This window comes from Notothenia coriiceps, unplaced genomic scaffold (assembly GCF_000735185.1).
Source record: "Notothenia coriiceps isolate Sejong01 unplaced genomic scaffold, NC01 NC01_scaffold00019351, whole genome shotgun sequence".
Taxonomy (NCBI): Eukaryota; Metazoa; Chordata; class Actinopteri; order Perciformes; family Nototheniidae; genus Notothenia; species Notothenia coriiceps.
Window position 1 is genome coordinate 332,203 of NW_011352052.1, and position 14,708 is coordinate 346,910.

The window sequence follows — 14,708 nt, forward strand, 5'->3', positions numbered from 1 at the left end:
CCAACACACACGAACGCGCACATGACCAATGAGGGCACGAGATAAGTTTGTGCACAGATGGAAGGCTGACAGGCAGGTAGGCCATCCAGTTATTTTAGTCGGGGCGGCTATAATGATTGGTTGTGCTTTTTACAGTACCACGGCTTCCACAGATGACATTTTTTAATGGATTTTTTGTCAAAGCACTAAGATATCCATTGCTATCGGGATGTTAAGAGCATTCCATGGAATATAACAAAAAGTGTATTTTGAGCCGGTTTCTCAAATTTACCTACCCCACCTTTAATGTGTAATTAATTAAGCATCAGTTAAGCCAAGTGAATGAATATTAAAAATCAATTTAAATTCATTAATGTAATTCTTTCTGTTTTGTTTGTATAACTTGTTTTTATTGATGTTTCTCACTCTACTTTACATTTTTATTGTCTTGTTATTGTTTTTTGTATATTATCTCTTGCTCTGTAAAGAAAAATAAGCTGGGCTGAATCTTGCATTAAAGGTGCTATATAAATAAAGTTATTATTCTTCATAGAAAACGGGACAGAGTATTGTTACATTAATGTTATAGATAGTGAAGCCCTATCATATCAGATATAGTTTATGATCACGAGTACAGTCTAGTTAACATCGCGAGTACGAAACATAGGTACGAAAGCACGCCCTCCAAGGGCATAACGTCATTTTTCTTTATGAATTGCATCGTGGGGAACGACTTACATTATGATTAATGTAATACGCCTCTGCCCTCAGAAACGGACCGTGGCTGCTGAATAATAAATACCCTGAACCCGCCCATTTAATGTTTATTGATCAGTTCTCCAGCAGGCCCATCTGACAGCAGTCAGATTCAGTCTGGATATGGCGTCGCTGCAACGACACGGGATGAATGTGCACCGCTCCGTGGGAATTTGTCAGTCGCGTACCGGGACGACACTTCTTGTTTTTTGTCGCTTTTAATAGGGATTATTCATGGCGATGGAGGACGAGGATAATAATTCAGCGGTCGTGGCGACTAACACCCAAACAGGCATCAAGAAAGGAGGTGATGTCGGAGATAACGGGGCTTGCATTGACAGGCAGCCGGACACGGTGCTCCACCGAGCGGGGCTGAATCAGACTGCAGGTCGCGGCAGCCGCAGTGGTCCCGGAGCTCATGCTGCGACGGGGATCCGGGTGCTAAAGGCAAGTCAAAACGACAGGATTTATTTACTTGTGATGCAGCAGGGCATTCAAACAAGGTGCTCCACAATTATGTCAATATTGTGTTACATGTCAAGGTTTTCTTACATTGCAGTTGGTGATTCAAACAGGGCAAAGTGTAATAGTATGTAATGGCAGTGATACCCAGTGATTGATATTCTCTAGTTACTGATTGATCTGTAGATTATTGCCACTCGGTGAGGAATGTACCAGAGCCAATTAACACACACACACACACACACACACACACACACACAGTGTAGGTTGTTAGGGCTTTTATAGGAAGGCCCACTGCTGAACAGTTCTATGACATTTTAGGGCAAGACACATGATGTGTAATGACATAAAAGTCCCTGAGGTAGCTGCTTCACAAGGCAATGATACACATTACACACACACACACACACACACACACACACACAATCTCAGCGTTGCTCTTCAATTAATGTGTATGCAATGTTGAGATTTCTCGTGTATCTAAAGGAAGAGCGTCACCCTGTTAATAAGCTCACTTAGCTTAAGTGAAATGTTAAAATATTTATTCTAACAGAGCCCATTGACCCGTAAAACAGTCAATGCGAAGGCAACTTGTCTTTTTCATGCTATTGGAGTTTTGCTTTTGAGTATCAGTGAGAAAATGCACCCGGGTGTGTTAATTTAATCAGGGGTCACATCCAAATCCCACAGATACAGTAAGTGTTACAGTTACTTTCTGTATCATAATGAAATGACTAGCTTTAAAACTGAGCAAGGGTAAGGGGGTTCTGTTATTATTTTACTTATCTGTCCATTTCTCATTACATTTACAGTATATTTATCTTATCCTCTCTGACTTGACTGAACATGCATGCTCTCATTCAGCCTGGCCCTGCCTCACATATCCTCACCTGGGAGCTGCCCTGTGTTTTAGTCACCTGGGTTTACCTCTGAGGTTTCCACAGCAGCAAGCTTAGACCTTAGACACACCTTGATGATAGCTTATGAGGAAAGGGTATATGTCTTCATTCTTTCCCTGTGGCCATTCTTCATCAACAGGTGGGAAAATTAAACTAGCCTTTCTCTGTTTACATTCCTGCCTCTCTAACCTCTGGAATAATCAATCCCCTACATGCAGGACCTATTTAGGAGTGAAAGTGAACGTTTATTATTGACCTTGAAAATAGAAGTTTAACAAAATAATCTTAGGTAAGGTTCCACTCACTAGCTTAAGCCGAGTATACTTAATTTGTAGACCAAGACGTGTGTGTGTGTGTGTGTGTGTGTGTGTGTGTGTGTGTGTGTGTGTGTGTGTGTGTGTGAAATTAAAATGTTCCCTTTGTGGCTTAGCTCTCCAGACCAGTATATCAACCCCCCATTACTGCAGCCACAGTAGCTGGTACAGCAGACCTTTCCTTTACTCACCAAACTACTCTTTCTTCTGACATTTCCCAGAGAGACCCAATTATTTTGAAGTGTTCTTCCTTCACAATCAGCAGAAAATTGCTCAAAGGCCATCTGAATAGCACCAATGAATGAGGCCCAGATAAAAACATGTTCTATTAACATTGGTGACACCTTTGAATCACCAAACTAGATGAATCTCTTGGGGTCAAGGTGCGTCATTTACAAACTGTTGAGTGTGCATGCGTGTATGTGTGTGTGTATAATGCAAAGACGACATGCAGTGTCATGGTAGTGATGATTGGATATCCTTACAAGACAGGCTGACTTTAATTTTTAGCACAGTATTATTCCTTATTAATGTCAAAATCTGATATTTTAGAATTGCATCATTTAGAGGAGCAAACAACAACATGATATTCTGGTACCTGTTCGTAACACAGTCGCAAAGTCCATCCTCAGCGAGAAAGGTACTCCACTGGTTGCAAGAAGAAGTGTTATGGTATAGTTTCAAGCCTTTTTTATACAGCATTATGTTCATTCAATTTCAGATATGTTTGTCTCATTTTTAGGTTCTTTAGGCACATTTTAAGTTCCAGTACTGACACAAAAAGCCCTAAAACCATTTTTTTATGAGAATATATAGATACTTGACACGTTTACAATTTGCATCTACCAGCACAGATGTTGCATTTAGGTAGACCCATAACACCTTTAAGTACATTTCGAAGCATCCTTAAGTTCTTTAGGTTGTTAACATGTTTATGGTGTCAATCTGTGTGTTAAAATGACTCTCTCTGTGTCAGCAGCGCAACATGAAGCGGAATGGGAGTCGTGGCTGTGTGACGAGAAAGACCAGATTTGGATCAAGAGAGCGAGACTGGCTGAAGGGGGACACCCAGCGGGGCTGTGTGTGTCTTTATGGGGGGACAGTAGACCCCCAGCCACCTGCCTCTGGCCCACAGGCCCCCTCCACCCCTCAGACAGACCTGCAGCTGGTGCTCTGCTCCACCAGTACCACAGTGGAGGAGCTGTGTGCTCAGAGGGACGGACAGGGGCTCTACGTCCAGCTGCATGGAGACCTAGTCAGGTAAATATGCATTAAGGTCATTAATGTGAAGTTAGCCTTTATAGATTTCCTGTGGGGAAATGTGTTCCCTCCATTTAAGACCTTTGACATAACATACTCATCACAGACTGTAGTTTGGATGTGTGTGCCTTTCTTGTTCAAGGGCCATGGCAGGAGTATCCCAAATACCCTGTACCTCTTTCAAAGCAGCAGAGTGAAGCGGGTTAACTATGGATGGGCAGCCACATGCATGCACAATCCAAGAGCTACAATCCTTCATCATCAGTGTCTTCATTCGATCTATTCAATACAGTACTGCTGTGCACTCCAAACATTCTGACAGCTCACATTCGCTGTGTAATCATGTTCATACACGGAAATGTCTAAAATGAAAGAGATATTAGAGAAGAAATGACTTGAAGCGTAAAGAAAATGCTTCGGCTTGTACAGTTGAAAGATGAGATTGGTTTAGAGCTGCACTTTAAGTGTGTTGGCTCTATGAAACCTGATGTACTTATATGATTCTGTTTTCCTCAAGTTTGTATCTTCCTGGTCGAATGCACTTATTGTAAGTCGCTTTGGATAAAAGCGTCAGCTAAATGCAATGTCATAGTTTTAAATCGAAGCATATCTCCTCCACCGAAAACACAACAACACATCTGATATTCTGTACTGTAACAGCTAACAAAGGCAATCTGAAATAAATGCATTTTTAAATAAACGCACAAATCTCCTCCTTATTTATATGATATACAAACTATACCAGCCATACACAGCACTGAGAACCTGCTGCAGTTACTCCAACGTCCCATAGTCTCACAGCACCTCACTCTGGATGCCCTCAGGGAACATGGCTGTACGCCTCTCGGCTCCACGAGACATATGTCAACGGAAATAGCAAATGACCCCTTTATTGTCTGTGAGAGAATAAAAAGCTGGTTCACTGATCCGTGACCAGGAAGGAATCTGGGCTGCTTCTCTGGCAAAGACAATGTGTATATGCAGGGACTAAAAAGAAAAAACAGATCCAGCTTAAATAACGGTGGCTTATGGAATATTCCATAAGAGCAAGTGATGTTATAGTGCCACGTTGTTTATGATTTCAGTATTAATGGCGTGATAGTACCATGGTCATGATGCTGATAATGTGCTGAGAACTTGACTGGAGGTTGTTAATCAATGTATAGGCTGTTAACCAAAAGTTGGATCCGCTTACAGCATATGATCAGACTTCACTATATCTATGCTGTTTAAAGACGGTGGGCATTGCAGACTGGAAATGTATGAAAGGCTTCTGGTAAGCCTCTGGATAGGCTCTGTTAGTTCAGTTTACATTCCATCAGTACACCATTTAAATTGCAGTCTGCCAGCGAATATGAGCAGGTGGATTTAAATGTAATATTAAAGTCTTCAACATCCCGAAAACTGAATGAATCCATTTTTTATTTGTATAAACAAACATTTCATTCTAAAAAAGAAACAGCACACACCGTAAAAAACAAGACATACATTGTTTGCTTTTATAAAGTTTGTAAAATGCATCACTTGTAAGACCATTTATGATTGACCTTTAAAAGAGGGTTGTAATCCTTTACATAAAACATAATTATTTTTAAACTACTGTATAGTAAAATGTTCTATGTAGTAGTTGATAATACATGCATACACCATGTAAATGAACATACAACATACAACTCTGTTGGCAGCTCTGACACAAGCACTGGAAATAAGGTTTTAAAGGGTTTAGCACAGGGTGGAAAGAATGGGAGCTATTTCTAGTTATTTTTCTTTTTGTAGCTTGTATTAATATGCTGCTTTCTGGAACTCATGGTCTGGGTATTTGCCTGCTTTGGGAACATTGTAATTTCAGTTGAGGAAACTTCCTTTTAAGATACATCTACTGAGGCAACTGAATTGATAGAGGACATCCATCCTTCCATTCATCCATTTCTGAGCTACTCAGGGTCACAGTGCAAACAGAGTGAGCAGAGCATTCCAGTGGTCTTTTTCCCAGCAGCAGACCCTTCCTTGGGGATGCCTAAGTGCTCCCATGACAGATGAGATATGTAATCCCTCCGAATGTTCTGGGTATGCCCGGGGATTCCTCTCAGTTTGTCATGGACACTTCCAGAGGGAGATTCCCAGACATTTTCTACTGACTCCTCTCAGAGGAGATAGCAGCTTGATAACATGGGCCTCCCAAATCAGGAAGCTCCTCCCTCTGAGATTTAAAGTGAGGCCAGCTGCCCTGCAGAGGGATCTCCTCTCACCTGCTTCTATCTACAATCTGCAAGGCGAGGGCCCAGACCAATTTCAATTCAAGATTACCCTTGTGATTGGTTCTGAAAGAGCAGAGAGATTATCCTGCAGGATCAGGACAGAGTGAAAGGAAGGGGAATTTCATTAGGCACACCCCAAATAAGTGATGCAGGGCTATTATGTTGTAGGCTCACCACTGGCCAGGTGAAAGAAACAGCTGATGGAGAATGTTTTCAATAATATCGTCATGCAAATACTTTTTATTCAACACTTTACCCTGTAATGATTGCACGATGTGGGTTAAAAATATGTTGGACTGCTATATGGCTAAAGTGTGTGTCCATAAATGTTATACATATCATAACGTCAAATAGAGCCATTTAGAAAAAACAGGCGTGCCCTCCAATAGTGTGATTTGGCTTGTACATTCTAAGTTTTGGAAAACAACACAGTCCTTCTCTCAGCACTTAGTCTCCATGATAAGAAACTGAAACCATGATAAATGATCTATGATTGCTGAGGCATCACATTTCCTGCAAGCTAACCACACGTAGAACACACCCTAATAATATTATCTATCTTTCTTGTTCTTTCAAACCAAGTCAGTTTTGCACATCCTGCACAACCACACCGTTTCCACTCGTTTTGGCTAATTAGAACTCCTCTTAGGTTACGATACGATAATACTTTATTGGTCAGATCAAGTCTGAAATTTGACTTGCGTCACAGCAGCTCCATGTCCAACATCAACAGACAAAGTATCCAGACACAATACATGAAACACAAACAACAAACATTTAACATAACAGCACAATCAGTGAGAGAGAACATGCTCAAGAGCCTTCAGCGTGCATTTGATCTGGGATCAGCTCTGTGTTTGCTGTGAGGATTGACTGATGCACAAAGGAGTGCTTCAGTCTGACTTTATGCTGCTTTCTACTGAGTGGAACCAAGCTTATCAAAATGGTTGTTGTGTCAAGAACATATAAATTAACCACAGTCTATGAACACCCACACAGTCTAAAGTAGTCTAGTTAACCGAATTCAGTAAATTTGCCTCTGTGTACTCAACTGTTTCTGTAAACACGGGCTGCTGGGTATGTCTACAATAAATCAAGGGACACATTTCCATAGTTTGCTGAATAATTTACCTTTCAGCCTAAGGATGGATGAGCCCAATGGAAAGGATTTGAAAGGGATTTAACAGTGTCTTGCTTCATTGCCCAAGGTTGGAGGATTTGTGAATAAATGAGGCGTATCTGTGTTTAATGTGAGCGTCAGTGTGAGTGGTCAACAGGGACGGTCGGGGGTCGTCCTCTCACTGCCGGCCTGCCAGCAGTGGAAATCCAGCTTTTAGGTGTTAAGTGTTGCATCCACAGTTGTCTTTAAATCAAATAACATTATACTTGCAAGTGTATAATTATGATTAAAACATTTCCTTTATGCAGCCAGACAGAAAGCACTAAGGTTTAAGGTTAAACAAGTATGAATATGTACCTTGTTTATTTTTGCTAAATGTGGAAAGAAATGCAGTTTTCAACGAGGGACTTTTAACAGCTATATTCCAATGATTAGATATATCCTGAGGGATGCATATCAATGTCATCATTTCTCATTTATCTACTTATGTGGAGAACCAAATCATTGAAACGGCAGACACCATATCAATCACATTTATGGATTTTGCACAAGTGGATTTTTCGACTTTTTGGTCTGGTAACTTTGTCTCCAAAGGAGGATCCTGGGCGCTGTAACCTCTGTCCTCACTGTATTAACAAAACCCCACCAAAAACCAAAACCAGCAGTAAGGCTGTAGGTCATTTGAAACTTTACACATCTGTAGTGCTTTATATTTAATTTGATGGATCTGCAATTTTCCTATTTAGCACCTCATGAACAAGAAGAGTTTCTTACTCATAGGATTTGGGCTGTCTTTAGACCTTTCTTTAAGAACATTCTGCTGTTCATTAAGCGGGACAAAGGAACAGTTGGTTTGAGGTTAATGCTTCAGGTGTGTGGCGGGCATTGTTACACCAACTTTCCTTTTTCTTTTGGTCCTGTAGGAGGCTGGACCCCTCTGAGCGTCCGCTCCAGATGCTGTATGACTACCTGGCAGCTATGGGCTACGCAGAGCCTGGGCGAGTGCAGCAAGAAGCAGCTAACTCAGACCTCAGCTGTTTGATCCGATTCTACAGTGGTGAGTACTTATCGACTGGGGCCGTCATGCCCAACCTTCACTACCTGCAAAACGTATTTTAATCACATCCTCTTTTGCTCAAGTCTGTGTGAATGGGAAAGTGTGAGTGCATTTTAGGAATGCAACTTTGTTTTCACTATCAATTATTCTGCAGATAATTTCCTTGATTAATTGATTAATCGTTAAGTCATTAAAATGACAACAAATTGTGAGTCAGTTTCTCAATGTTCAAGGTGATGATTTTAAATATTAGTTTTGTCAGTCCAACAGTAAAGGTGTTCATTTTAATATTATATAAAACAGAGAAAAGCAAACATGCCATAGTCAAACAACAATGTTGTATTTAAGAACAGAGATATAGTGTGAGGGTGGGTCTCAGAGCAGATCAGCTGTTAGTGATTGTTTACGGAGGAAATGAAGGGTAAAGTTGTCTCATATTATTAAAATGGCAAGTTAACTCCGTCATTATGGAATTGAATGCAGCAGAGTTGCAGGAAACCTACCCATCACCCTCACTGGATTAGTCACCTAATCGTTGCAGCTCTGTTTCGGGCCAAAAGCGAAGCCAGTTGTTCTTTGAGTTTTCCTGAAAGTGATGCTGAAGCTAGAATTCAATAAAGCCTGGACACCCATCATGGCCTCATGATTAGTGACTGACCATCTCTCATCCTGTGGTGATTCTCTATCCCCATGTGGGCTGCCTTTCACCTGCTGCTGTCAACAGATCATCCCAGGACTAGAGTGACTCAGTACCCCTCTGTCAGTGTGGTATATTAATGCACCAGCAGAATGGACGTAGCTCTCTGGAGAAATGTGTATACCTGCATATGTCTTCGTACAGTTCGTATAAACCCAGAGCCATAACTAGCTTTCCCCTTTCGAGTCTTTGCATTGGTGTCATGATACTCTTACATTGGTAGCAATTTAGGGATTTGCCATTAGGGTGAATTGCGAAGGACGTTCTGTAATGTGTTTCCAGTTGATAAACCGACTGATGTTTCTGCTGAGTCAGTGGAACTCCTTATGTTTGGGGTTTGAAGAGCTCACATGCTGCTTTGCCAGAGAAAAAGGGAGACTGAGCAAACCACGGCTCAAATGTAATTCCTCCCACATTAAGGACACAACTCTCACTACATTGAAATGCGGTGCTGCCACACTGAATAAGTATACAAGCCAAACAAAAATCTCAACAGCTTTGCATTGAAATCTCAGGTCGATTAACTGACTTTGAAGACTAAGCAACACATTTAGGGAAGTACATGCAAACTCTAAACAGAAAAGCCCCATTTCATGCTTGATATAACTTTGAGGGTAGTAGCATGTTTGATGCTTAGTTGAGAAGTATTTCATATGAATCCTAGACTTCTCTGCTGTATAAGATGCAATGGAGTCCAGCTTTATCCTTTCATAAACACATAATGATACACATAGTTATCACTTATCAGAACGCAATTTGGCTATTAAGTTGTAGCTTTCTATATTTCTGACTTCAGCTAACATTCTCTTTATGTCCACCTGGTATCACAACTGTTTTGTTTAGATCTCAAGCCCACTGTGGCATCAGTCTTATCCCTAATCCCTGTGTCTGCAATGGAAGCTTTACTGTTGTTTGCTCCTTGCCAACATGAAAACTGGTCGGATCTTGGCTACTATCAGTAGTCAGACCACATTGGTCAGAGACTAGCCAGGCCCCCCTGGAGACTTCCTGCTTCCTTTTGTCAGCTCATGGGAAAAGAGCACCAGAGACCAGGCATGATTGGTACTTAGGCACTCTTGATGCACCGCCAATGCAGAGAGCTCAACTTCATTTGGCCTTTTTCTTCCCCAAAAACTGTGAAAGTAGTGAGAGCTGTTTTGTAGTATAACTTGCAGGTTGTTGAATTATCTCAGTGTGTTCACCCACCCTCCCCTTGCTGGATTTCAGGAGCTTTCCAGTCACACAGCTTCACTAGAATACCTCAATTTTTGTCTGGCACAATGTAACTGTGGTTTTTCATTCCCACCCACAGTGGTGTTGTAGGTGGGCTGTAATGCATTGTTGAAACACACAACAAAAGCCATGTTCTGAGATCCCTCTCCCAGGTGCTTGTTTATTTCACAGCTGTTTTCAGGGGTAGTGATCTGACTAAGCAGATGGGGAAACTGTGGTCCCTCAGTAGACTACATAACCGCCTGATGTGGTGCCCTGCATGAGTCAGCTGGGGAGTCTACATTACTGGGTCCTAACCTAGGAGCAGTCTTAAAATAAACTTGAGATTGCCAGTTGATTAAAGGGTGTCTTGCCATGCAGATAGTTCTGGTTTTTAGGTATTTGTGGTGCTGAAATAACTGCCAGTGAGATTTATGTCACCACCACAATAGAACAGAGGTGAATGGGTTTTTGCTTATGGGGCTCTTTCACTGAAAACAATTGAACAGCATTGTATTTTTCTCTGGATTATCTGAATAATCCACAGACCACATTGGTCTTCATTTCAATTTCTTCCTGCAAAACAAATAACTGCTGTCTGTTTTATGGCCCAAATCATCTTAAGCCACTTAAGAGTTTAAAGTGCAATGCAGCAGGTAACTCTTATTTGTTCAGGAAACTCATCTCAAACCTTCTCTACCCTCCTGCTTCCCCCCCACGCACTCAACCTCCTGCTGTGGTGCACAGATGAGATGAAAACAAACATGGACAAGGGAGTAAACATTTCTAAATGCTGACTAAATAAAAAATGCTCCTAGTGAAAACACTGCAGAGACCTGAGGGCCAGTGGTTTTATGTGTCGGCCCATGCAGCTGTAGCACAGATGAAGCTTAACTGAGCCCTGCTGCACCTCTGCCTGGGTGATCTCTGTCTCACATGTTTGAGCTCAGAGGCCTGAATCTGCTGGGCACCGTTCACATCAGGCACACTGTCAGAGTCTAAGCAGAAGGAAATAAGTCATCTGGGAAAAGTGTGGACTCGCCTAATAAGTTATTGATTTGGCTGGTGCTGATTTACTATTGGAAATGAAAATTAAATGAAGGCTGTTGATGTCCTAAGCTGTGACGATATGGACGGTGAACTTTATCTGTTACTCCAAGGCCCAGTGGTCTATCACTGAGTAAAATAATAATAATGGCCTGAAGGAACAGACTGAAATCACAGTGGATGACCATGCAGAAAGTTGCTTCTTCGTTTTTATGGAAGCAAAGCAGAAAGACATGGTTTGCAGGGACAAATGGTGGAGCAGCAGTCCGACTGAGGTATACAGTAAGAGAAAAATGAATCTCTGTTGATCCGGGCTCCCACAGAATTGCCCCGAGCAACACACAGAGAGCACAGTTACTCCATGGTTTCCTCACAGCTCCGTGTAACGTGCTGTTTCTGTGATGGGGCTCCATTTCTCCTGAGGATTTTGTCTATTTAATTTGAATCTATCATCCAAGACTCATGGTCAGTTTTCAAGTCAGAAGGCTTACTGCGAATGAAAAATATCCACCATGTGAAAGGTCTGTTTTCATCTGCATTCAAAAACAGCTTTGAGCTGTGCTTCTTCCATCTGTGTTCAGCACAGTGCAGATTTTCTCTATGGTATAAGAATTACATTTTGTACAAAGTTTATATTAGTTTTTTTTTTTTTAAATAGAGGTAAACACAGACCACCAAGAGGAGGCATCTGGGTGGTGGGTTGAATTAGAATTTGCTGCCAAAGAGAGCTTGCTGTTCTGAGTCAAATCAGACTGTGTTTCCGCCTCCACTGACCCCCTACTGCATGCTAACGCAATCTATGCAATCTTGAGCCATACAAAAAAGCTCTGGGATACTGGGAGTATTGTGTTCAACTGAGTGCTCCACAGTTGCCTTGAAATCATGTGATTAATAACAGTTTCAAAAACGTCTAAACTGCCTCCAGAATATGCTCAGATCTAGGGACTAAATGTGTTGCTCAAAACAGATGAACATTGGCATACTGCGTGTTTACCATAAAATAGAAAGAACGACACCTCACGTGTTTCCTTATACCTCATACAGTAATAAATCATTTCAAATACAGATTATTTTTCTATCATAAATACATTTTTAATAGGATTTCAGGAGAATAGACGATTTGGTTAAAATCTGAGTGGCCCACTGTTGCCTAATACTTACTTAGTTCACATGTGTGATGGGGAATTTGATGTATGCTAGTTTATCATTCTAATTAGGAATGCAACTTACGATTAGTTGATCTGCTGACTAGTATGAATGTGTGTCACAATTTCCTAGAAGTCAAGGTATGGCATCAAATGTGTTGTTTTGTTTGGGTTAACAGTCAAATGACCAAAGATAATTTATAGATTTTTCTGGAAGGCATTATTTTAGACACATTCATCATTTTGAGGCTGAAACCATCACAATTTTGGCTTTATTGTTTGGAAAAAAATTCTCAAAAAAACAAACAATATTGGATTTCCAAATATTTATATATATATATAATTCAATTTTCAATTATTCAATATTATAAATTCATATTTAAAGTATTAAACATGAAGATATGCTGTGACCCTCAATATAATGAATATCAGTAACTATTTTGACAAACTGTTTTAGTTTTACCAATCCCTTCCCAGCCCTTCACTATATTCCAGTTTCTCAGTTCGCTTCCTCTCAGCTTTCAAAAGCCAATCACATTCTGTCTTACACTTTTATCATATCCCCCTCTGTTCCTTTTCCCCCCCTTTCTCTCTGTCACCCCTCTCTTCCCTTCTGTTTCTCTGGGGATTGTAATTCATAAGTAATGGAGTAGAATCTGACCTGTTAAGACCTCATTGCTCATCTGGCATGCCAAGTGAAGGGAGAAGGTTGCAGGCGAGCGAAGGCCACAGCCACACATGAGATAAACACAGGAGAGATAAGAAGCCATACCAACGACTCTCTGATCTGTCACTTGTCACACAGTCCCTGTAGTTTGTCCGCCTCTCGAAGGAGGCCACTTGACACATTGATGATTCGTTTAGTGAAGCCTCTCTGTGACCCTGCTCCTCCAGACCCCCGTAGCTTGGACAAAAACATCCTACAACAGAAAACCCACAACTATGTCACCAAACCCCTGTGGAGCCGCTGGGAATGGTCAACATCATCCGTCATCAGAGGGATGGGATTGATTTGGCTGACTCCACAGAGCAGTCAGAGGTTGTAGATAGTCATAGTATGGAGGTTTACCAACTCAGGCTGGACTTTGATTTTGTGAACAACCTGTTTCCGTAGCAACTAATAGCCCCACAGACCTTGAGGGATAGCATGTGTGTGTGTTTGTTTGAAAAGTTGTCTCTTTATGGCTTGTACTCTGATATTGTGTAAATATAGGCAAATTATTTTCAGATGAGTGGTTGTATTGATTGATTTTATGCGCACATGATCAAGCATAGCTCCAGCAAACAACTTATTTAATTGATATCATATTTTACTTATTGATCATTTTGTTGGTCTTATAGACTCAAACACCTGAACATCTATCCATTATAAGAGTAGGAATACACTTTGTAGCTTTATAAATGGCTCAAACAAACTATTGATTGTCAGAGTAGTTGCAGCTTAATGGAATCGACTAATCATTTGACTTCTACTCCTTTGAGCCAAAGGGGCTTTCTTTTTTGGCATGTTTGCTCTTCTTTGACAGACTACGTTATGGGGGAGTGAGAGAGTTATGGCATGCAACAAAGTTCCCAAGGCTGGAACATAAACCAGGACGCTGAAGTTATATTTCATACAATACAACTATCAAGGCATCCCAATGGTGCTTTGACTAATTTGGAAAGCTAATTCTCCCACAGTAGTGCAAATAATTGGTGGTCTGTCTCATATGTATGTATGAGTCAAATAAATCCAGCAAAGAACATTGCAGTGTTTGAATAAAGTGTATAGGTACAGGAGATAATAACTAATATATGAAGATATTTCTTGTTATAGAATGGAAGGTCACTTTGGACATTTTTAACCCAACACCTCCTTGCGGGTTTCACGGTTGAATAGAAAATCCTTCTTGTATAATGGGTGTTAAGAGGATTGATGAGCGGGAACAGACTGTATGCTAGGGTCCTGCAGTGTGGAGTGTGCTTGTTTCTGGTGATACACTGTGAAGCCAGTGAGAGCATCTTGTCAACCTGTGTCAGTTCGTAGCGAGTGGGTGCGTGATTATGAGTTTATTGATTTGTGCGGTGCAGTGGGCGAGTGTTTGCTTAATTACTTGTTTTAATGGGTTTATTCTAACTTACCCTCTCCACTGTTGTCTATATTACGGAAAAGCTTTGATGTTGTTGAAAGTACACTACAATTGCAAATACTCTATTGAAGTATATGAAGGTATAATTTGTTGTAGTATCTCACATGGAAATGTAAGATGTGTGTGTGGATTCATTGCATGGCAAGAGCAGTGACAGTACATTCTAGTTTGAAATATCAAAATGATATTTTTCAGGCAGATGCCATTTGCACCCGGGTGTCCGTAGCTAGCAATGCTATTTACACCCGGGTGTCCGTAGCTAACAATGCTATTTACACCCGGGTGTCCGTAGCTAACAATGCTATTTACACCCGGGTGTTCGTACTGTAGCTAACAATGCTATTTACAGCTGGGCTACACATTAGATACTGTT

General features: G+C 41.0%; 1 protein-coding gene across 1 annotated transcript in view; it reads left to right on the forward strand.

The window, feature by feature from the left end:
- Positions 1–806: 806 nt before the first annotated feature.
- Positions 807–14,708, forward strand: part of LOC104951909 (PH domain leucine-rich repeat-containing protein phosphatase 2-like) — a 15,675-nt gene continuing 1,773 nt past the window's right edge. The window contains exons 1-3 of the mRNA XM_010778644.1: positions 807–1,182; positions 3,390–3,670; positions 7,972–8,105. Of these exons, the coding sequence (XP_010776946.1) occupies positions 970–1,182; positions 3,390–3,670; positions 7,972–8,105 (628 nt within the window). The 5' untranslated portion in view covers positions 807–969. The remainder of the gene's footprint in view (positions 1,183–3,389; positions 3,671–7,971; positions 8,106–14,708) is intronic.